Source organism: Rhinoderma darwinii, chromosome 5 (assembly GCF_050947455.1).
Source record: "Rhinoderma darwinii isolate aRhiDar2 chromosome 5, aRhiDar2.hap1, whole genome shotgun sequence".
NCBI classification, from domain to species: domain Eukaryota; kingdom Metazoa; phylum Chordata; class Amphibia; order Anura; family Rhinodermatidae; genus Rhinoderma; species Rhinoderma darwinii.
This window is the reverse complement of record NC_134691.1, coordinates 27,584,178-27,607,519: the sequence shown is the minus strand read 5'-3', so window position 1 is coordinate 27,607,519 and position 23,342 is coordinate 27,584,178. Positions and strand designations below refer to the sequence as shown.

The 23,342-nt window shown below is 41.9% G+C and overlaps 1 protein-coding gene across 4 annotated transcripts in view; it reads left to right on the top strand.

Annotated features, from left to right (window-relative positions):
• DEPTOR (DEP domain containing MTOR interacting protein) overlaps window positions 1-23,342 on the top strand; it is a 102,212-nt gene that overhangs the window by 48,253 nt on the left and 30,617 nt on the right. For all 4 annotated transcript variants that reach the window (XM_075825786.1, XM_075825787.1, XM_075825785.1 and 1 more), the window contains 2 exons: window positions 5,257-5,380; window positions 17,057-17,235. In XM_075825786.1, coding sequence (XP_075681901.1) covers window positions 5,257-5,380; window positions 17,057-17,235 — 303 coding nt within the window. The remainder of the gene's footprint in view (window positions 1-5,256; window positions 5,381-17,056; window positions 17,236-23,342) is intronic.

Genomic DNA, 23,342 nt, shown 5'->3' with positions numbered 1-23,342 from the left:
GGGCACTGTGGCACAATCTACAGAGGGCACTGTGGCACAATCTACAGAGGACACTGGCACAATCTACAGAGGGCACTGTGGCACAATCTACAGAGGGCGCTGTGGCACAATCTACAGAGGGCGCTGTGGCACAATCTACAGAGGGCGCTGTGGCACAATCTACAGAGGGCGCTGTGGCACAATCTACAGAGGGCGCTGTGGCACAATCTACAGAGGGCGCTGTGGCACAATCTACAGAGGGCGCTGTGGCACAATCTACAGAGGGCGCTGTGGCACAATCTACAGAGGGCGCTGTGGCACAATCTACAGAGGGCGCTGTGGCACAATCTACAGAGGGCGCTGTGGCACAATCTACAGAGGGCGCTGTGGCACAATCTACAGAGGGCGCTGTGGCACAATCTACAGAGGGCGCTGTGGCACAATCTACAGAGGGCGCTGTGGCACAATCTACAGAGGGCGCTGTGGCACAATCTACAGAGGGCGCTGTGGCACAATCTACAGAGGGCGCTGTGGCACAATCTACAGAGGGCGCTGTGGCACAATCTACAGAGGGCGCTGTGGCACAATCTACAGAGGGCACTGTGGCACAATCTACAGAGGGCACTGTGGCACAATCTACAGAGGGCACTGTGGCACAATCTACAGAGGGCACTGTGGCACAATCTACAGAGGGCACTGTGGCACAATCTACAGAGGGCACTGTGGCACAATCTACAGAGGGCACTGTGGCACAATCTACAGAGGGCACTGTGGCACTATCTACAGAGGGCACTATGTCACGATTAGAATTCCTGTTCCATTCAAACACTTCTAAGCGAGAGCTAGGAAAGTCTAGGTGTTTACAGAGTGCGCTGTGGCATTATCTACAGGGGGCACTGTGCCACTATCTTCAGAGAGCACTGTGGCACTATCTAAGAAGGGGCTGCCCAATCTTGACATTCTTGTGTTTGCCAAACGCTGCCAAATTTCCGGTAAGTTTAAACCTAGCGGTATTATTATAGTAATGTGGTATTATTATAGTAATGCAGTATTATTATAGTAATGTAGTATTATAGTAATATAGTATTGTTATAGTAATGTAGTACTATAGTAATGTATTATTATAGTAGTGTAGTATTATTATAGTAATGTAATGTGGTATTGTTATAGTAATGTAGTATTATTATGGTAATGTAGTATTATTATGGTAATGTAGTATTATTATAGTAATGTAGTATTGTTATAGTAATGTAGTATTGTTATAGTAATGTAGTATTGTTATGGTAATGTAGTATTGTTATAGTAATGCAGTATTGTTATGGTAATGTATTGTTATAGTAATGTAGTATTATAGTAATGTAGTATTGTTATAGTAATGTAGTATTGTTATGGTAATGTAGTATTATAGTAATGTAGTATTGTTATAGTAATGTAGTATTATAGTAATGTAGTATTGTTATAGTAATGTAGTATTGTTATAGTAATGTGGTATTATTATAGTAATGTAGTATTATAGTAATGTAGTATTGTTATAGTAATGTAGCAGTATTATAGTAATGTAGTATTATTATGGTAATGTAGTATTGTTTATAGTAATGTAGTATTGTTATAGTAATGTAGTATTGTTATGGTAATGTAGTATTATAGTAATGTAGTATTGTTATAGTAATGTAGTATTATAGTAATGTAGTATTGTTATAGTAATGTAGTATTATAGTAATGTAGTATTGTTATAGTAATGTAGTATTATTATGGTAATGTAGTATTGTTATAGTAATGGAGTATTGTTATAGTAATGGAGTATTGTTATAGTAATGTAGTGTTATAGTAATGTAGTATTATTATGGTAATGTAGGATTATTATAGTAATGTAGTGTTGTTATAGTAATGTAGTGTTATAGTAATGTAGTAGTGTTATAGTAATGTAGTAGTGTTATAGTAATGTAGTAGTGTTATAGTGTAGTAGTGTTATAGTAATGTAGTAGTATTATAATAATGTAGTAGTGTTATAGTAATCTAGTATTGTTATAGTAATGTAATATTATTATAGTAATGTAGTAATGTTATAGTAATGTATTATTGTTATAGTAATGTAGTATTGTTATAGTAATGTGGTATTGTTAGGGCATGGCCCCACGTGGCGTATTTCTTCCGTAACTGTCCGCATCAATGCCGCACAGAGTCTGCGTTGCAGATTCTCTTGCGGCTTTGCCTAAAATGTGCAGTAAATTGATGCGGACTGGCCGTTGCGTATTGAGGTGAAAGTACTTCCCTTCTCTCTATCTTTGCAGGATAGAGAGAAGGGACAGCCCTTTCCCTAGTGAAAGTAAAAGAATTTCATACTTACCGGCCGTTGTCTTGGTGACGCGTCCCTCTTTCGGCATCCAGCCCGACCTCCCTGGATGACGCGGCAGTCCATGTGACCACTGCAGCCTGTGATTGGCCTGGGATTGGCCTGTGATTGGCTGCAGCTGTCACTTGGACTGAATCGTCATCCAGGGAGGCCGGACTGGAGGAAGAAGCAGGGAGTTATCGGTAAGTATGAACTTCTATTTTTTTAACAGGTTGATGTATATTGTGATTATAAGTCACTATCCAGGGTGCAGAAACAGTTACTGCCGATCGCTTAACTCTTTCAGCACCTTGGACAGTGACGTCGCCTAGCAACGTTCCCGTAATTACGAGAGCCCCATTGACTTCCTCAGTCTGGCTGTAGACCTAGAAATACATACAGCCAGAATGAAGAAAAGTCATGTTAGTAAAACCAATACGCTCCGCAGCACACATAACATCTACATAACATGTTCGGACTTCATTGCGGAATTTTGACTCTCCATTGAAGTCAATGGAGAAATTCCGCAACCAGTCCGCCACACGTCCGCAACAACCATTGTATGCTGCGGACACCAAATTCCGCACCGCAGACTATGCTCCGCAGCGGAATTGTCCGCAACGTGTAAACAAACCCTACTAAAAAGCTGTGGAAGGCAATGGAGAAACGGGTCCGCTGCGGACACTCCGCAGCGGAATTCCAGAGCAATTCCGACACGTCTGGGCATGCCCTTATAGTAATGTAGTATTATAGTAATGTAGTATTGTTATAGTAATGTAGTATTATAGTAATGTAGTATTATTATGGTAATGTAGTATTATAGTAATGTAGTATTATTATGGTAATGTAGTATTGCTATAGTAATGCAGTATTGTTATAGTAATGTAGTATTATAGTAATGTAGTATTGTTATAGTAATGTAGTATTATAGTAATGTAGTATTGTTATAGTAATGTGGTATTGTTATAGTAATGTAGTATTATAGTAATGTAGTATTATAGTAATGTAGTATTATTATGGTAATGTAGTAGTATTATAGTAATGTAGTATTGTTATAGTAATGTGGTATTGTTATAGTAATGTAGTATTATAGTAATGTAGTATTATAGTAATGTAGTATTATTATGGTAATGTAGTATTGCTATAGTAATGCAGTATTGTTATAGTAATGTAGTATTATAGTAATGTAGTATTGTTATAGTAATGTAGTATTATAGTAATGTAGTATTGTTATAGTAATGTAGTATTGTTATAGTAATGTAGTATTATAGTAATGTAGTATTGTTATAGTAATGTAGTATTATAGTAATGTGGTATTGTTATAGTAATGTAGTATTATAGTAATGTAGTATTGTTATAGTAATGTAGTATTGTTATAGTAATGTAGTATTGTTATAGTAATGTAGTATTATTATGGTAATGTAGTATTGTTATAGTAATATAGTATTGTTATAGTAATGTAGTATTATAGTAATGTGGTATTGTTATAGTAATGTGGTATTGTTATAGTAATGTGGTATTGTTATAGTAATATAGTATTATAGTAATGTGGTATTGTTATAGTAATGTAGTATTATAGTAATGTAGTATTATAGTAATGTAGTATTATAGTAATGTAGTATTATTATGGTAATGTAGTATTGTTATAGTAATGTAGTATTGTTATAGTAATGTAGTATTATTATGGTAATGTAGTATTGTTATAGTAATATAGTATTGTTATAGTAATGTAGTATTATAGTAATGTGGTATTGTTATAGTAATGTGGTATTGTTATAGTAATGTGGTATTGTTATAGTAATGTAGTATTATAGTAATGTGGTATTGTTATAGTAATGTAGTATTATAGTAATGTAGTATTGTTATAGTAATGTAGTATTATAGTAATGTGGTATTGTTATAGTAATGTAGTATTATAGTAATGTGGTATTGTTATAGTAATATAGTATTATAGTAATGTGGTATTGTTATAGTATAGTACCCGTCAACTTCAAATTTTTTCTATGTGCGGCCAATTTACCCGGCCGAGTTTGAGACAACTGCATTAATTGGACATTCTGTGAGGGAATCAAAACAGCACCAGGAGGCGCTATAACGAGCATGTAACCGCAATGTCTGTACACAGGAGCATTTTTTTTTTATGAACAATTCTAATTAAATAATTTTTCTGTTATGGGAGATCTAACAGAGAAGTGTAATATTGAATCTTTGAATCCCTTTAAAGTAGCTGAGCACTCTCGCTTGGCCGTTTTTCATGGCTCCCATTGACTTGAATAGCATGCAATCTCTGTCTCGATCTGGCAGAACCCTGGAGGACTCCTATTCTCCCGTAAGGTGGGAGTGCCAAAGGTGGGACCTCCTTCTCTGAGACCTATTGTATATGGCCTATCCTGTGGATAAGCATAAATGTCTATGGAAGGAAATCCCTTTTATCAACTCTATAGGACAAATCAATTAAAAGGACTTACATTTGCTGGTATTTTTTTTTAAGGGACTCTCCCAACAGAACAACACTTTCTCAAAAGTATGCCACTGCAGTGATCAGATAATCGTGCTAGATCAAGCTGCAGGTGGCCACACGTATAATGGCGCCCATTCAAAATAATCGTCAACAATGTCATTTCGTATGTTGACGTGTGACTGGGGCATCCAATCGCTGGCCGCAGCGTTAGCCTGATGATTATAGTGATATTACTGCTGCGACTAGTAAATGCCCACCACTGTCACATGTACATATACTAAACGACGACCAGGTGCGGCAGGGGACTCCAAAAGGGGACTCCACACAAAGGAACAGCACCAAATTTGGCCCCTTTTGTTAAAGATCTTAATTTTAGTAAGTTGTGTTTTTGTGTGGTATAAGCTGAACATTATAATGCTCGGCCAGATGTAACAATCTATTATTGCTGCATGTAAGTCACACGACCTCCTCTTTAACATTGCAGTATGTGACGAATTCAAGGATTTCAAAGATGCCAAACTTTTCTACCGCTTTAGAAAAGACGATGGAACCTTTCCCCTGGACCAAGAAGTGAAGGTGTTCATGCGGGGACAGCGCCTCTATGAAAAGTATGTATGTCCTCGGAGGAGGCCTCTACTGAGCGCAGCCGCTGAGCAGTACGAGGTGTATGTGATTCAAGTGCTGGATACTCAGCTTTATGGCCCTGAAGTTACTCGGCTCTTGTCTATATGACGAATACTTATATTATGTCCTGTATAAAGCTGCATGTGGCGCACAACAAGGCACAGTGTATCACAACATACCCCACGGGTGTGATGTAGTGCAGCGAGTAAACTGTGGTCTGGTACAGCCCTTGGTATATTGCTGCAGATGCATTACTATTAGAACGCCATCCATAACCATAACTCTCAATTTATCTGCAAGCCAAAGAGTTACTTGTACATGCAAATTTCTTAAAGCGGTTGTCTTAGATTAGAGAAAAAGGGTCTACTTTTTTTTACTGAAATAGCGCCACTCTTGTACCTAGGCCGCATCTGATATTGCAGCTCTGGTATTGGGGCTGCAATACCAGACAACGTCCATAAACAATAGTAGCGCTGTTTCTGGGGAATAAATGCATACCTTTTTTTTATTATTTCTTTCTCTCTGACAACCCCTTAAGGGTATGTTCATACGGCTTATTCCGTAAACGGCCGAAAAATGGCCGAAGAGTCGTAGGCAGAACTCCTCCAAACATCTGCTCATTGATTTCAATCGGATAAACGGCATTCTGTTCCGACGGCCGCGTAAAAAAAATGCCCGCGAAAAAGAAGTGCAGGTCACTTCTTGGGACGTTTTTGGAGTCGGATTTCATTGACTCTATAGAAAAACAGCTCCAAAAACGAAAAACACGAGTTGCTAGAAAAAACGGCTCAAAATCAGGAGCTGTTTTCCCTTGAAAACAGCTCCGTATTCTCAGACGATTTTTTAGTAAGCGTGTGAACCTACCCTAACAGTGCCCCCATAGCTGTGCCAACCACAGTTCCAGTCAAAGTGCTCTGAAGAACAGCCACATTTCCCCCATAACTACCACAGAGACCTAGGTGACCACTGTGCCGTCCACCACAATTCCCCCAGTGCCTGCTACAGTACCAGGTGCAATGTGTCGTCTTGTGGCGCACAGTTTGCTCCCCCTATTTCTGTGCCGATCTGTACGGTAGATCTGCCTCGTTGAAGCAATTGTTTTACCGGGACAGAAGTGTCAAATCTTGGCACAGTGCCAGTTATTGGGGACAGTCCTGCGGAATGCAGGACTATTCCCAGAGAAGAAATTTGGAGACAATCCAACGTGGGCAAGGGCGCCTCATCTCTGACTAGTAAAATAAGAGTGCTGCTGCCTGCTAGATTGTATATAAGGGGCCGCGCTATTGATTACCATGGCCCACGATAACTAATACGGATCCATCAATACAGTAATGGGTGAGGGCTCTGCTAGGGAGCCATCAGTAGGGGGAACCCTATGGCAAATTGGATGTTGGCGTGCAAGGGTCCGAGTTACTGTTGTACACACTACCTGTTATTTATATAGAACAGGCGAAATAGTAATTCCAGGTGGAATAGCTCTGTAATGACTTGTCCTGGTGAATTGATAGCCCTGCAGATCAGAGACAAAAATACTGTGAAACGCCTAGAGCTCCATTTGGTTACGTCTCTGCTAAAGGCATAGCGTATTCAGGACACACCATCATGGTTAATGTATTACTAAATCCACCGTTCAATAACTCAGACGTAACAATGTATTCTGTGTGTTACTCACTCCTTATCAGCAGCGAATAGCCCGGCCTCAGGCGGCCATTAGTAAATGGGGCCCAAAGAGGTCGCCGCTTGTGCGCGCGCATTGAATTCATGATATGAAGCCACCTGGTGAAGTCCAGCAGACAAACAAAGTTACAGATGTAGCAGAGCTGAATCAATCATTTAATGGTCCCTTTTGTGCGCTGCAATAACTGAGTTAGGACCTGTTCACACCTGAGTGAGAGGCTTTGTTGCAGATTCCGCTGTTTTGCATGCAGCGCTATTTAGTTTAAAAAAAAAATAATGTAAACCATGACAATCTGTTGGTTTCCATTATTCGGCAGATCTGACCCTTCCGGTATTCTCGTTGTTTTTCTCCTATAACGGATCAGAGCAGAACCCGGAACGCAGGTGTGAACACATCCTTAAAGGGGTATTCCAGTATCAGCACATAAATGTTATTCATTTTATAATTAAAAGTTATAAACATTTTCAATATTCTTTTTGTATCAATTCCTCATGGTTTTTAATATCTCTGCTTGCTGTCATTAAATGGGAACCTTTTTTGTTTACTTCCAGTGAATAAAAAAATCTGTCTATATGGTACACGTGTCATATGGTAGTCTAAACCACTCCCCTGCTGAGATACACCTCTGTGATATGTAGCTGGGGGTACGCTGTGATACACATAGGGGAAGATTCATTAATGTACTCAAGCCAGTCTTCTTCCGTTCATAAGAGGAATCACACAGTGACAGCCCGACCACATGGTACCTCTTGACCAATCAGGATGGGAGGCACTGTAGTTTGCATTAGACGAGTTCAGGGCACTGTTCTCGGCACACATTACCATCAGCCCTTTATTACCGATTATAGATTTTTTTTTCAATTGTTTTGCCGTCCTATTATATGGTGATGATATCTTTTTTATAGTTTTTTAACATTTTTGTTTGTGCATTGGATTTTTAAGGGGACTTTTTTCCATTTTTTTAAATTTCCTGATACAACAATATTACTTCAGCAGAAACGCCTGGTTTACCGATCGGGTAGTATGATCATGAACCAGAAGGCTCAGGATGAACTGTTCTACAGATACTACCACAACACCAGATTGTGGTTTTTTTATGTTAATGTCCCTTTAAGTGCTGTCGGTGTCAGGACCTCAACCCATATAACATTTTTAGTGTCTAGGTTTCGAGAGCTCTCACCATTAACCACAGGATCTTATGTAACTTTTTTTGTCACATTTTGGGAAACTTGCCAATGGTTGTACGGCTCATTCTATTTTCAGCTCTTCCAGCCATTTAACCACATTTACAACCTTGCTCGGCAGTGGGACATGCATCGTGCATAAATATTGCTTGTTCGGGGTTATAAAGTCCCTCTTTTTATCTTTTATTAGGCCAGGATCACACACCATCGATTTTGATTCCTTTTTTTTTTTTTTTGAGCCAAACACGGAAGCGAACACAAAAGAGAGAATATGAATCAGTCTTTTCTTTTTACCTTTCCTTCCTTTCGAATCCACTTCTGACTTTAGCTAAAAAAAAAACGGAGCCAAAAACTGCATCAAAAAGCCAAAACTAGGAGAGGGTCCAAAACTCGGAAAAGGTGCAAATCTTTCCATTAGGCTGGGTTCACACGTGGCGGAATTTCACTTAAATTCCGCTGCGGACACTCCGCAGCGTTAATCCGCAGCGGAGCCGTTTCTCCATTGCCTTCCACTTCTATTTAGAAGTGTTCGTTTAGACGAGGCATAAAATTCCGCTGCGGAGCATAGGCTGCGGAGCGGAATTCGGTGTCCGCAGCATGCTCTGTCTGTTGCGGAGCAGTGGCGGACTGGTTGCGGACTCATGGCGGAATTTCTCCATTGACTTCAATGGAGATTCTAATTTCCGCAATGAAGTCCGCAGCTGTCATGCACATGTCATGTGTGCTGCGGATGCGTTTTGCTTTTTTAACTTGACATTTCTTCATTCTGGCTGGACCTATGTATTTCTAGGTCTACAGCCAGACTGAGGAAGTTAATGGGGCTCCCGTAATGACGGGAGCGTTGCTAGGAGACGTCAGTAAATAGTCACTGTCCAGGGTGCTGAAAGAGTTAAGCGATCGGCAGTAACTGTTTCTGCACCCGGGACAGTGACTACCGATCCCAATATACAGCAACCTGTAAAAAAAATAGAAGTTCATACTTACCGAGAACTCCCTGCTTCTGTCTCCAGTCCGGCCTCCCAGGATGACGTTTCTGTCTAAGTGACGGCTGCAGCCAATCACAGGCTGCAGCGGTCACATGGACTGCCGCGTCATCCAGGGAGGTCGGGCTGGATGCCGAAGGAGGGACGCGTCACCAAGACAACGGCCGGTAAGTATGAAATTCTTTTACTTTCACTAGGGAAAGTGCTGTCCCTTCTCTCTATCCTGCACTGATAGGGAGAAGGGAAGCACTTTTCCCGCAGTCCGCAGCAGCTAGTCCGCATCAATTTACTGCACATTTTGTGCAGATCCGCAGCAGAATCTGCAACGCAGATTCTGTGCGGCATTGATGCGGACAATTGCGGAGGAAAACCGCCACGTGTGGTCATGCCCTTATACTTTTTCTCTGTGCAGGTTCCAAGTATTTTAAAGGGTAACTAAACTTTTAAAAAACATTTGACCAGTCATAATGAACCCCACTGATCGCTAAAACAAATCGACAGAAGTGCTCAGGTGAGTCCCGTCCTGCTTCGTTTCTAATGGTCTTTCCTCGGAAAGTTGAGAGAGCAGGGTACGGACTCCTATTGAGCCCGTACACCGCTCTGAGGAAAGCCGGTCAGAAACCAAGCAGCACCGCGCTTCTTCATTGTAGCGATCGGTGGAGGTCTTAATGGTCGCACCCCCACCGATCAAAACTTTTTACATGTCAAAAGTTTTTTAAAAGCTTTGTTTCGCTTTAAATAAATGTAGTTCTGAGCTCAGGATCTTATCGTCTTATGACTTCTGCCATCTTGTGTGCCATTGCTCCCAAGCCTGGGTACACTGACCCGTTCTTACCAGCTGAACACAAGTGTACGATAGTCTCTACAGTGAAAACCGCACACTTATCAGATTCCCTTTTACACTTGCACATTTCTGTTTCTTGCCTTTATAACATGTTGGGTGCAGCTCACCAGATGGAATCCAACTACTGCAGTTCTACATTTGACATCTCTAATACTACAGTAATCCCACGGGGACTCCTCGATCATGTGTAAATCCTCTTGGCTGACACGGCTAGTGGAGGTTTTCCAAAAGACGGAGAACGGGAGAGAAGCTGGGACAGAAATCTCACAGCTGTAGCTGGAGGCCGGTGGGGAAATTATTGTCTTGATGGAAACACTCAGGGTATGTTCACATGGCTTATTTTCGTCCGTTTCTTGAGCCGTAAACGCCTGAAAAATCGGAAGCAGAACGCCTCCAAACATCTGCCCATTGATTTCAATGGTAAATACGGCGTTCTCTTCCGACGGGCTGTTGTTTTCCCTTGAAAATAGCTCCGTGTTTTCAGACGTTTTATGCTAAGCGTGTGAACATGCCCTAAGGGTTTGTCCACACACAACAGAATTACTGCAGAAAATTTCTGCAGCGATTCCGTTGAAAAACGCAACAACATTCCGCTGTGGCAAAAATGTACCATTTCCTGCAGTTTTTATGGTAGAAAATGGTGTGTATTTTGCTACGTTTTCACAATGTTAGGAGATGGTGACATCTCCTCTGAAAAACACTGCAATTGTGGCCACGTTCCGCAGCAAGAGTTGACATGCTGCGGTCCGAACAAATACGCACCGCAGGTACATTTCTGCTCGGGATTTTTATACAGCGTGTGGATGAGATATGCTGGTACTGTATTCTGCTGTGTTTTTCCCGTCCGAAATTTTGGATGGAAAAAACGCAACGGAATTCTGTGCGGAAAGTCCGCAGAATTTACAGTAGCAGCAAAGTGAATGAAAAAAAAAACCTCATGCCCACGCTGCTCGAAGAAAAACGCACCGCCGAACACTTTCCACCCGATTTTTCTAAATCTCATTCACTTTGCTGCTACTATTAATGCTGCGGAATTTCCGCACAGAATTCTGCAGCATTCCGCAGCCTTTATGCTAGGTGGGAACCCGGCTTAATAGATGTTCTTAAAGTGGAAGTCCATCATATCAGTCACTACTGTGGGTGACGCTTTCCTGCTGATTTTTCTTGTGTGGGCTGCTTTTTGGCTCTGCTGCACTTGGACACCGTTATGATCAGTGACTCCAGCTTAGCTGCATTGTCCATTGGAGACTGTGGTAACCTGAAACACTACCCTGTCTTATTAGAAGCTCAGGCTGCTATTTGTTCCGTCCCCCATACTTTATACTGCATCTCTGCTTCTTCAGATTGGCTCCTGTCGGTAAACACAGGGTCACCAGAAAATCTGCATGTAGAGCGGATTTGCATTAGGCCCAGTGCAGGGGATTTCTCCAGCGTAGTTCTGCTGTTTCATTCGTATCGGGAGCTTTTCAGATAATAATCAAATATTGCTGTAAATCCTATTAGAAAAATATACAATTGTATATACTCGTAGTATAAAGAGATTGTTCTATGACCATCTGATAATCTGGAAGGTTAGATAATCCAGCACGTTGGTAAAGTGCTATGGAAGTTAAGAAAACAGCGGAGCAAGCAGCCACCCCCTCTGCTCAGTCTCCACCTCACCTGGCGGCATGGGGGTCAGGGGACATCTGATTGGTGGTGGTCGCAGAGGTGAAGACCCCCACCTATTAGACATTTATGGACCTGTCATAAATGTCTAAGGCCCTGTTCATTCCTTCAAGAATTTTGAGGCAGATTTTGACCTGCCTGCAAATTCTTGCCATAATTTCCGCAGCGTTTTTCGCCTGCGGCCATTGAGCGCCACAGGCAAAAAATTCTGCGGAAAATGCTTTCTCTGCCTCCCATTGATTTCAATGGGAGGTCAGAGGCGGAACCGCAGCAAGAAAGCGCATGCTGCCTTTTTTTACCGAAAAAAAAACACTCCTCCGCCTCCCATTGAAATCAATAGGAGTCAGTTTTGCCCATTTTTTGCCGCTGATTCCGACGTGGTTTCCGCGTCAAAATCAGCGTTAAAAAAAAAACTGTGTGAACTGAGCCTAAGATAGTAAACCCCTTTACGTAGAGTAACGGTGTGTTCCCACAGGTCAGATATGCTGCATAATAGTACGCAGCGTATCTAGAACCCGCAGGGATTTTCCCAGCCAAAGAACTGCACCAAATTTTTTTGCAGATTTTTGGCCACATTCGCCGCTGCGTCAAACAGCTGTGAAGAAAGAAAAAAAAGCCAATACTTACCTCACTGGTGTTGCTAAACTGTAGCTATGGGTTCCTATGTTCTCCGTGCAGTCCGACCTCCTGCGATGACGCCGTAGTCCATGTGACCGCTGCTTCCTGTGATTGGCTGCAGCGATCACATGGGATGAAACGTCATCCCAGGAGGTTGGGCTGCACGGAGAATAACCAGCAAGCAAAGGAGCCGTCGCCATGACAATACACATTTTTGTATTTTTTTTTTTTCAGATTTGCGTTTTATTGTTTTTATTTTGCCGTGGAATTGCACCATTTCTGCTACAAGAATCGTTTGTCAAATTATGCTGCGGATTGAAAAACCGCACCGCAGTTCAATTTATAATTTTTTCTCCGCAGATGTTTTGTGCAATGTGTGAATGAGATTTATTCACGTTTAATCCGCTTTGATGCTACTGTAAGGGTATGTTCACACGGCCGAAAATAAACGCCCAAAAAGCGCCTGAAAAATTGGAAGCAGAACGCCTCCAAACATCTGCCCATTGATTTCAATGGAAAAAACGGCGTTCTGTTCCGACGGGCCGTTATTTTATGCGGCCGTTTTGAAAAACCGCCGCGTAAAAAAAACTTTTGCAAAAAAGAAGTGCAGGTCACTTCTTGGGCCGTTTTTGGAGCCATTTTTCATAGACTATAGAAAAACAGCTCCAAAAACGTCCAAAAAAAACGCAGCGAAAGTCGCGAGTTGCTCAAAAAACGTCTGAAAATCATATTTTCATACCCTAAATGCTGCAGATTTTGCACGCAGAATTGCGTTGCGGATATTCCGCGGCGTTTACGCTACGCGGGAATCCAGCCTTAGATCTGTGAGTGCACTTTTCACGTGACTTGGTCTACAGGCAGAATTTTTAGACTGATGATTATTTCAGTTTTTGTTTTTTTTACCACTGATTTACAAGGAGACACTTGTGCGTTTAATAAGTATTCGAGCTGGCGTCCGGGGATACGGGAATGAGACTTGGCGCTGTCTCACGAAGTTGCTGCTTCTGTATAAGAACCTCTGCAAGGTTTCTCTCCAGACCGCCCGATACACCGCTCCTTCAGAAGCAGCTCCGCGTGACGTCAATGGTTTTATTAAATGTTCCAAATAGGCGGATCTGTAAGGGAGGGGGTATTTATACCCAAGATGTCTATGGATTCATAGTGCGTTGGACTATATTTAACCACTTCACTACCAGGGTGTTTTCCCCAATTAATGGCCAGACCTTTTTTGAGTCATTTCTTGTACTGGCATAAAAAAATCAGTGGGGAAATGCGGATTTTAATATCTGCGGCATGCTCATGCTTGTGAAGAATTGTTGCGGATTTCACCTTTTGCAATGCATAAGATCAAATCTGCAGCACAATCTGTGAAAAGATCTGCATGTAATGTGAACTCCGCAGCGGAAAAAGTCCTTCTGAGGTAAAATCTGCAAATACAGAAAATGATGGCATATCCTAAACTTTCCTGTTTTATTGTCTTATCAATCCTGTGTATAAAGAGTGAGATTCGGACAATTAGTACGCAATTCCCTATAGGCACATTCATCTCCTAAATCTTTTCCTTCATCTTGGCCTGTAAAAAAACCTTCAAGTGTAAATTCACTTTGAACTTACTTTGTAAAATATATATTTTAGGAGAGGCTGTCAAATGTCAGCAGATTCCGGTGCAGCAGCCAGTGATAGTCCTAGTCCTATGGTAAGCCGCTCAGATTTAGTGTCCTTAGGATGGCTTAAAACGGCTTTAGTGTGGCCACATTTTAGCGTCTGTGCTACGGTCGCAACACTTGGACCTCCTACTCTGACTGAACCGCAATTTGGCCCTAATCAAATGGCAGAATTTTCACACTGTTTCCAATGTGGTTTCCACATCGAAATTCGTGTGAAAAACTTAAGATTCGTAAAAATCACCTTTTTGTGCGAGCATTGACAAATGGGTGTTACGATTCCTCTTCTCCAAGGGTTGTGTCCCTACATACTGACAGTCTACAACCATCGCTGACAGTATCACACTGTGTAGGGACACCTCCTCCTGACAATGGGAATGGTAACACACATTTATTTATTAGTCCTGGGTACACAAAGACTTTACGTGGAATACAAGGATTTCCTACAACAGACATGTCAGGAAAGGGGACAGATCCTCTATAGATCCAGTGACTCACAAGTGACGTCTTCTCTGTTGGGAGTCGTTCTCTTTTCTTCTCCATCTGACACAGACCGTTATGGCGACTTCTCATGATGAGACATCTTTGCTCCTCGCTTCTGCAGCCATTTCCAGCCTCTATAGAAACATAAAAATTTAGACACCAAGGCCCAGGCCCATACATTAAAGTGCTTGTCCGGGCACGGACCGGTTTTTCATACTGATGACCTATCGATGCCCGGACAACCCCTTTTACTCAGACTAATAAATTAGAATGCATACAGACCCCAGAACTTCTAAAATATTGCCGTTCCCAGACCAGACCCCAGAACAAGCACCTTAAATACAGACCTCGGACCAGACCCCAGATCAGACCCCTAAATACAGACCCCATAAACTAATACAGACCCCCAGACAAGACCCCTAAATACAGACCCCTAACCTGACTCCCTAAACTAATACATACCCTAGACCAGACCATGCTTGAGAAAGGTCCTACTGGACTGAAACGTCGCATTTGTGGGAAAATTTAAATTCCTAATTTTGGATGTGCTGCCTTGTTCCTTGAAAATTGTTGTTTCCATTTGTGGAACCTTGGATCAGGTTCCTGTAAAAGCTTTCCCCCATCATATTACATCAAATTTTCTCTCCAGTTCTGTGATCACCTTCCTTTCTTCACCACTAAATATACAGACCCCAGACATCCTAAATCCAGACCCCCTAAATATATAGAGACCAGACCCTCTAATTATACAGACCCCGGACCTCCTAAATACAGACCCCAGACCCCTTAAACTAAAACAGAACCCCAAACCCCCTAAATACAGACCCCTTAAAATAACAGACCCCAGACCAGACCCCCTAAATATGGACCTCAGACCCCTTAAACTAATACAGACCTCCTAAATACAGACCTCAGACCACCTAAATACAGACCCCAGACCAGACCCCTTGAAAACAAAACCCCAGACCAGACCCACTAAACAAATACAGAACCCATAAATATAGACCACCAGACCTCCTACATACAGACCCCATAAATACAGACCCCCTTAAACTAATAGATTCCAGACCACCTAAATACAGACACCCTAAACACAGGCCCCTTAAACAAATCCATGATCCCCTTCAGTAACAAGAACTGCAGACATAAGGTCATGTAATCTTTATGTCTACAGGACATACACAATGCCGTTTTGTCATGGTTTTTGCTGCAATTCGCAGCAAAATCGCAGCAAAAACACATTGTACATGGGCAATTTAGGAGCCTCGGGCCACGGGCGGCCGCCCAAAATGCCCAATGATGATCCGCCGTTGCACACACGGATTATCCCCATTGAATGGGGCTAATCTACGTACAGAAACGTGACTGAATTTTACTGCAAAACCGCAACAGACCTCCAAGTTTCCTCTGAAATTTTTTGGCAGATTTTTTTCTGCAGGAAAAATCCATCGCGCTCATAGAATCCTATGGTGACCTTACTTCAGTTTATTTGCGGAATGTCCGGACAGAATACAGACACTAAAATGCGACTAAAAGTGAGAAGGCCTCAGATGGTTCTCTTATGGCTCGAAACACAGACCTGAGGTTCTAGCGGGGATGCCGATCACTTACTAGGAGTTATTGTTCTGGGATAGACTTATCATTAATGCCATGTTGTCCTCTAGCCCATGTCCTCTTACCCCAATATTTGATAATCCATAGTTTCTGGCGGGAATCTCCTGTTTTTAGATCACGGGTTTTACGAGGGAATCTGTGAGGTATCTTCATTCATGATTCTTATGTGAAACCCCTCTCCTTGTTCTCTGTGGGGTTATATAGGGGGGCATCGCTACACCATGCCCAATTTTCCGCTTTGTGGATGGATTGTCCCCTTCCTCCCATTGGACTATAGATTTGACACCCTTTAAAAATGACCAAACTCTGAGCAGAAAAAGAAGCAGCACCAGAACATATAGTAGATGAGGCCACTATAGACGCTGATGATATTTTATAGGCACTATTGTGGCTGAGAATATTATATGGACCTTGCTGGGGTACTGTATCTGCGACTACTCTATGGGTGCTGCAGTGGCTGAGTATTTTATATAGGCACTGCGGAGGCTACTGTATGGATTCTGATCTATGGTCTACTATATGGGGATTGTTGTGACTGAGGAATTATATGGACACTGCTGTATGGGTACTAGTGTGCCTGAGATTAGTATATGGGTACTGATGCTGCTAAGGATGTTTAATGGCCACTGCCGGGGGACTGTTATGTCTAAAAATACCCAGTCTGAAATTTCTGTGTAGTTCGATATATAGGTAAACTTTTCTGTACATGCTGCAGGCTCCTCTCTCTCTCTTTCTTATTAATTAATTATTTATTGTTGTTTATTATTATTGCTGTTTTTATTTATTATTAATTATTGTTTTTTTATTATTTATTTTTGTTGTTTATTATTGTTGTTGTTGTTGTTATTGTTTTTATTATTATTACTATTTATTTATTATTATTATTAGAGGGAAATAACATTGTAATTGTTTTTGTCTCAATAGGATAATGAACTGCGACAACTCCCTACTACAAGCCAGAGAAGAAGATGGGGTTAAATATGAACGCTCCTTTGTCGCCTCAGAGATTGTTGTGTGGCTGATCCAAGAACAAGAGGCTAAATCTCGAAGCGAGGCCGAGCAACTGTGTCGGCGCCTTCTGGAACATGCGATAATACATCATGGTAAGAGAAGTATACACATGTATGTTTCATCATCACTAGTTGTCACCAGGTGATATTTTTAAGGTGGCCATATACATTAGATGTATATTGGGCGAACCCAACGTTTTCGGGAGGACCGGCCGACCATCTAATGTGTATGGCGGTGTCCCAACTCTCCATGATCACAGATGTCGGGAAGAGAACGGTCGGGCATGTTGAATTTCAAAATGGCTGATCCTTTTGTTAGTTTTTCGATAATTATGAGTATGGGAGAGTCGGTAGGAACAGCTGTCGCCCGAACAAGGGTTTGGCCGACAGCTATCTAAAATTTTTGCCCATCCTTAGTAGAAGGGCTTTCAAAGTAATGTATTTTTTTTTCGTATGCAATCAATTTTTCAACAGATTGGGGCAGATATCCTAAGCTGTGTAATATTTAGACAGCATAAACTTAGACCTGGCGGACTGAAGACGCTGTGTGATGAATTTGGCACATTTTGCGAGACATTCTAGACACTTTTCTAGCCTTTTGGTAGACTTCGTTTTTGTTTGTCACACTTTGACGCATTTTAAATCACGCCTTTCCCTGATTAGCCACACCCTCTTTGTAGACCCCCTTGTCTGGTGAGGCGCAAACATCTGTCCTTAGTCTAAAATGATATACGCCAAAATGTTGGTGCATTTGTCTACACATTATAGTTACAGTAGTAATTCTGCACCAATATCTCCTGAATGGGGAAAAATAGAAAATCTATACTAAAACCCCCAAAAAATATAAATAGCTTCCTACTTTTGTCCTTATGACACTTTCCTATAATAGCACCCCCCGTCACAGGGCCTAGTATCCCAAAACAGTAGAAGAACGGGCAGATGAATAATAAAGAGAGTAACAAATGACTGAAGGATCAGACTACACACAGGGCTTGTTTGTAGTCTGTAACCATGGAGACACTCGGGAGCTGTATTTACAAAACTGTAGGTATTATTTGTTTTTTATTATAAAGACTTTGCAAAGTTTCATTTTTTCAAATTAAATGCAATAAAAATAAAATTGTGGTTTCAAAAAGGTGCACTTGGATGTTTAAAAAAAAATTCAGAGGTAGGGGAGCACCGTTCCCTTCACTTCTGTGTGGGGGTAGGGAAGCACAACATAATGGCACACACTGTGAATGTCTATTTAGTCCTCTTTAGGCATTTATCTTGGGACACATATTGGGAATTCAATATGACGAAGGGTCGGGAAAAAATAAATCAATAGAATATATTAAGTGGCCCTTAAGGAAAACTGGGGGCCACATCAGAGGCCATTACATTTGTTGAATTGTTCCACAGAGCTCATTAAACTTGTTCTTCAATTCTTACAATATGAATGTGGAATATGTCTGGTTTCCTTTCCAGAACTGGATTAACCATTCATGACAATAACATATTGCAACACATTGGCAAACATTATATAATGGCTTGTAGCCGGCGTTGTTCCAGGATCTGCTGCTGTTTGCACAACTTGTCAGAGAGCAATTTCACAAGTTTAATCTCCTACTGCTTCTGTTATTTTACTTTTATTCATCAAATGGACATGATAGGTAATGAATTGGGGAAGATTTATCATACCTGGTGCAAATAAGTGGAGCAGTTGCCTATAGCAACCAATAGATTGCAGCTCTCATTTTAAAATTAATTTTTAACGTAAAACATTTTACTGAAATGTAAAAGAGGAAAAAAAAACGACAAAATCACTATAGGTGAACATACTCTTGAGGTATGTGCACACGGCTTATTTTCGGCCTTTTTTCGGGCCGTAAACGGCCAAAAAATCTGAAGCACAACGCCTCCAAATTTCTGCCCATTGATTTCAATAGGAAATATGGCGCGTAAAAAGACGCCCCATAAAAAGAAGTTCATGTCACTTCTTGAGATGTTTTTGGAGCCTTTTTTCATTGACTCTATAGAAAAACAGCTCCAAAAACGGCCGTGAAAAACGCAAATTTGCTTAAAAAAACGGCTGAAAATCAGGAGCTGTTTTCCCTTGAAAACAGCTCCGTATTTTCAGAAGTTTGAGTCACAGTAATATGGCGCAACTTTTCCCCTCATAAGGAAATATCGTTGTCGCAGTAATTTAGCAATTTTATCATGACCAAATGTTATTTTGGAGCCCGAGCCTTCATTAAGTTCCAGGGTTTACAGTCCGGATAGATCATGTGTGTAATTTTAGGAGACTTGCAACTTTCTCCACTTAAAGAGGCTCTGTCACCAGATTTTGCAACCCCTATCTGCTATTGCAGCAGATAGGCGCTGCAATGTAGATTACAGTAACGTTTTTATTTTTAAAAAACGAGCATTTTTGGCCAAGATATGACCATTTTTGTAGTTATGCAAATGAGGCTTTCAAAAGTCCAAGTGGGTGTGTTTAAAAGTAAAAGTCCAAGTGGGTGTGTATTATGTGCGTACATCGGGGCGTTTTTAATACTTTCACTAGCTGAGCGCTCTGAAGAGAAGTAACATCCTCTTCTCTTCAGAACGCCCAGCTTGTGACAGTGCAGATCTGTGACGTCACTCACAGGTCCTGCATCGTGACGGCCACATCGGCACCAGAGGCTACAGTTGATTCTGCAGCAGCATCAGCGTTTGCAGGTAAGTTGATCTTACCTGCAAACGCTGATGCTGCTGCAGAATCAACTGTAGCCTCTGGTGCCGATGTGGCCGTCACGATGCAGGACCTGTGAGTGACGTCACAGATCTGCACTGTCAGAAGCTGGGCGTTCTGAAGAGTAGAGGATGTTACTTCTCTTCAGAGCGCCCAGCTAGTAAAAGTATTAAAAACGCCCGATGTACGCACATAATACACGCCCACTTGGACTTTTACTTTAAACACACCCACTTGGACTTTTGCAAGCCTCATTTGCATAACTACAAAAATGGTCATATCTTGGCCAAAAATGCTCGTTTTTTAAAAATAAAAACGTTACTGTAATCTACATTGCAGCGCCTATCTGCTGCAATAGCAGATAGGGGTTGCAAAATCTGGTGACAGAGCCTCTTTAACGTAAAGGATTTTGTTAGACTTTGCAGTAAAATCTGTTTGTGCTGCGATTAGAGGTCGTTTTCCAAGTATTTTGATGGGTTGTCTGGTTTGAACAAGTTCTTCACCCAATGCAGTTCTCCCCATACGTTGCTGGATGTATGACACGTCTCCGCTATAAGTTGACGTCCCTGTAGTCTATTGTCCTGTAGACAGTTCTACAACGCTTAGAGGTGTCCACTGGACGTGTCTCCCTATTTAGGTAAGAGACGCGCCAAGGTGCGGTACCCTTCTTTATCCGGCAAACCTACTCCAAAATAGAGTTCAGAAATTGGTTGTCGATAAGCAAAGAAACTCCATAAAAACGTGACGTATCCATTTAATTTGGGAGCAAAATCTAAACCCTACTTCATCACCTGCATACACATACAGTAGTTCCCGCAGAATCTTCTTACAGCCCCCCACCCAGGTTGTTCTTCTGGTTGTGGTAATAGTTTGCCTAGCTCCTGCTGTAATACGTAACCTACATGGTCAGTGCTATACAGTATACTGCATCTCCATGCTACACAGACTTGTTTTAGGTCTTTTTTTTTCACTCAATAGAAATGGCAAAAGAAATCATGCAGTGTGAAATACTAAAAGGAAATGTTGCTGCAACGAGAGACTGTCAATTATGTTCTTTTTGTGCAGTGACGGAGGCTTGGGAGCCATATTGACAAGAAAATGGAGGGTTTTACAATAAAGGACTAATTCACACATTGTGGCTATTAACAGGATTTGGTCACTGGACCCTTTTAATAAAGAGTATATATAAGATGTTATAGTATTTTATTTCAGTGAGTGCTATTTTGGCACATTCAGGGCACCCTACCAAAGCTCATTACAGCTCTCAGCCTGTCACCGAGTACCCCTTTAAATTAACTGTGTGTGTTCTAGGCGGAGGTGCTCTTTAGCCTGACAAAAAAATTAAAACTAGGGTTAGCAACCTATGGCACGTGGGGCATGTTTGCCTGGCACGCTAAGCTCCGCAAAAGCTCCAGTTCTCCAGCCTAAGCCCGACCCAATGCCAACCCCTTCCTTGATTTGATTTGATTGACGGCTTTAGTGTACGCCAATGTCACTGGTTTAGTCAGGGCCAGGGAACGCACGGTGATTGCACGAGTTTATGACTGCCGCCACTTGCAAACAATAATCTACTTTTTTTCTGAGAAATAATAAGGTTATCAGCGGCAAGAAAGGTATAGCTGTACACAATTTCAAGTCCCCTACCCACCGCTGAGTTTAATTTAAGGCCCTATTCACACACATTTTTTTTGGCGCGGTTTTTGATGCGGAAACTGCATCGGAAACCGAACTAAAAAACGTCCGAAATTGCCTTCCATTGATTTCAATGGGAGTCAGAGGCGTATTTTTCCCGCCAGTGGAAAAAGAGGCTTCATGCCCTTTCTTCAGGCGTTGCCGTCCGCAGTGTTTTTTACCTGAGGCACTCAACGGCCGTGGCTGAAAAACACAACGAGAAACGCCGCAAAGAGAGTGCAGGTAGGTCAAAATCTGCCTCAAAATTTTTCCGCTTGCAAAAAACTCTGTGCGCACATCCCCTTATAGGCAAAAGCAGCCACATAAGTCACATACATATTAATACTAGTACTTGATATTCATTTCTCTATTTTTTTAGTATATATTCTTTTTCAAAATTGCATGCTGCACAAAAAAAGTTTGCCGACCCTTGATTTAGGGTATATTCACATGTTCCAGATTAGTTGCAAAAAAATTTAGCATCTGAAAATCAGTTCCATCCATATAAATGGGGTTGTTCCTGCAGCATGCATGTGGATTTCTGCAAGCCCCTATGAGATAAAGGAGACCGAAACAGACATTTCTGCAACAAATCTGCGTTACATCCTGACCACAAACATGGACTGAATACATCCTCATCTATACAAACCGAAGTCCTCCTCTAATGCATCAATCTGTGCAGGGAAATAAGATAGAACGTTATTATTATTTCCTCTTCTGAATGGACTGTATACAAGTCAGTGTTTGCCTGCTTGTAATTCTGAGGATAACACCATCCGTCAGGACATGGTGAGTCCAAAGAGCTCTGAGAATAGAAAAGACTGCGGCTTCCCTGGAAATCCCTGGCTGTGCAACGTGTTTACAGGGTAACTAGAGAAAGTACAAAGGTGAATCACTTAACAATCTCACCATGTACCAACTGAGGGAACCGGAAGCGCTGAAGAACATGAGATCATCAACACCACCCGAATATATGTAACTAGAGCAAGTCTAGTAACAGACCTGGACCCCACACCAGCCAAAGCCAAAACATGGAGACATCACTAACAATGAAAAGACCTCAAACTCCACACACCTCACTACACCCAGGAGAAAAACCCCTTTACCCAAGGTCAGACCAACAGAGGCAAAAGCCATGGAGAAAACCCCCTGCCTCACACAGAGACACGCAGAGCAGAGACATGGAGGAAACCCCCTGCCTCACACAGAGACACACAGAGCAGAGACATGGAGGAAACCCCCTGCCTCACACAGAGACACACAGAGCAGAGACATGGAGGAAACCCCCTGCCTCACACAGAGACACGCAGAGCAGAGACATGGAGGAAACCCCCTTCCTCACACAGAGACATGGAGGAAACACCCTGCCTCACACAGAGACACGCAGAGCAGAGACATGGAGGAAACCCCCTGCCTCACACAGAGACACGCAGAGCAGAGACATGGAGATGATAAAGACCCTGCTCAGCACTCTATGTAAAAAACTAATGTGACTGTACAACACGAGAACATCTACAACACATCCAACAGTCACATCTCCAGCCCGTCCTACACAGCGCCGCTCATTACAAGGTATATGGACACACAATGACGTCCTTTATAATCAGCAGCTGGAATATTCAAGGCCTCAACGCCTCAGCCTTTGGATGCAAAATTAACGATCCAGACTTCATCCAAAGACTGAAAAATATCGATATACAAATCCTCCTGGAAACATGGACTAGGACAGAGAATGAGTCCCTGGTGCCCACTGGATACAGGGAAATCTCTGTCCCCGCCCTGAAAAATAAACACATCAAGCAGGGTCGGTGTTCAG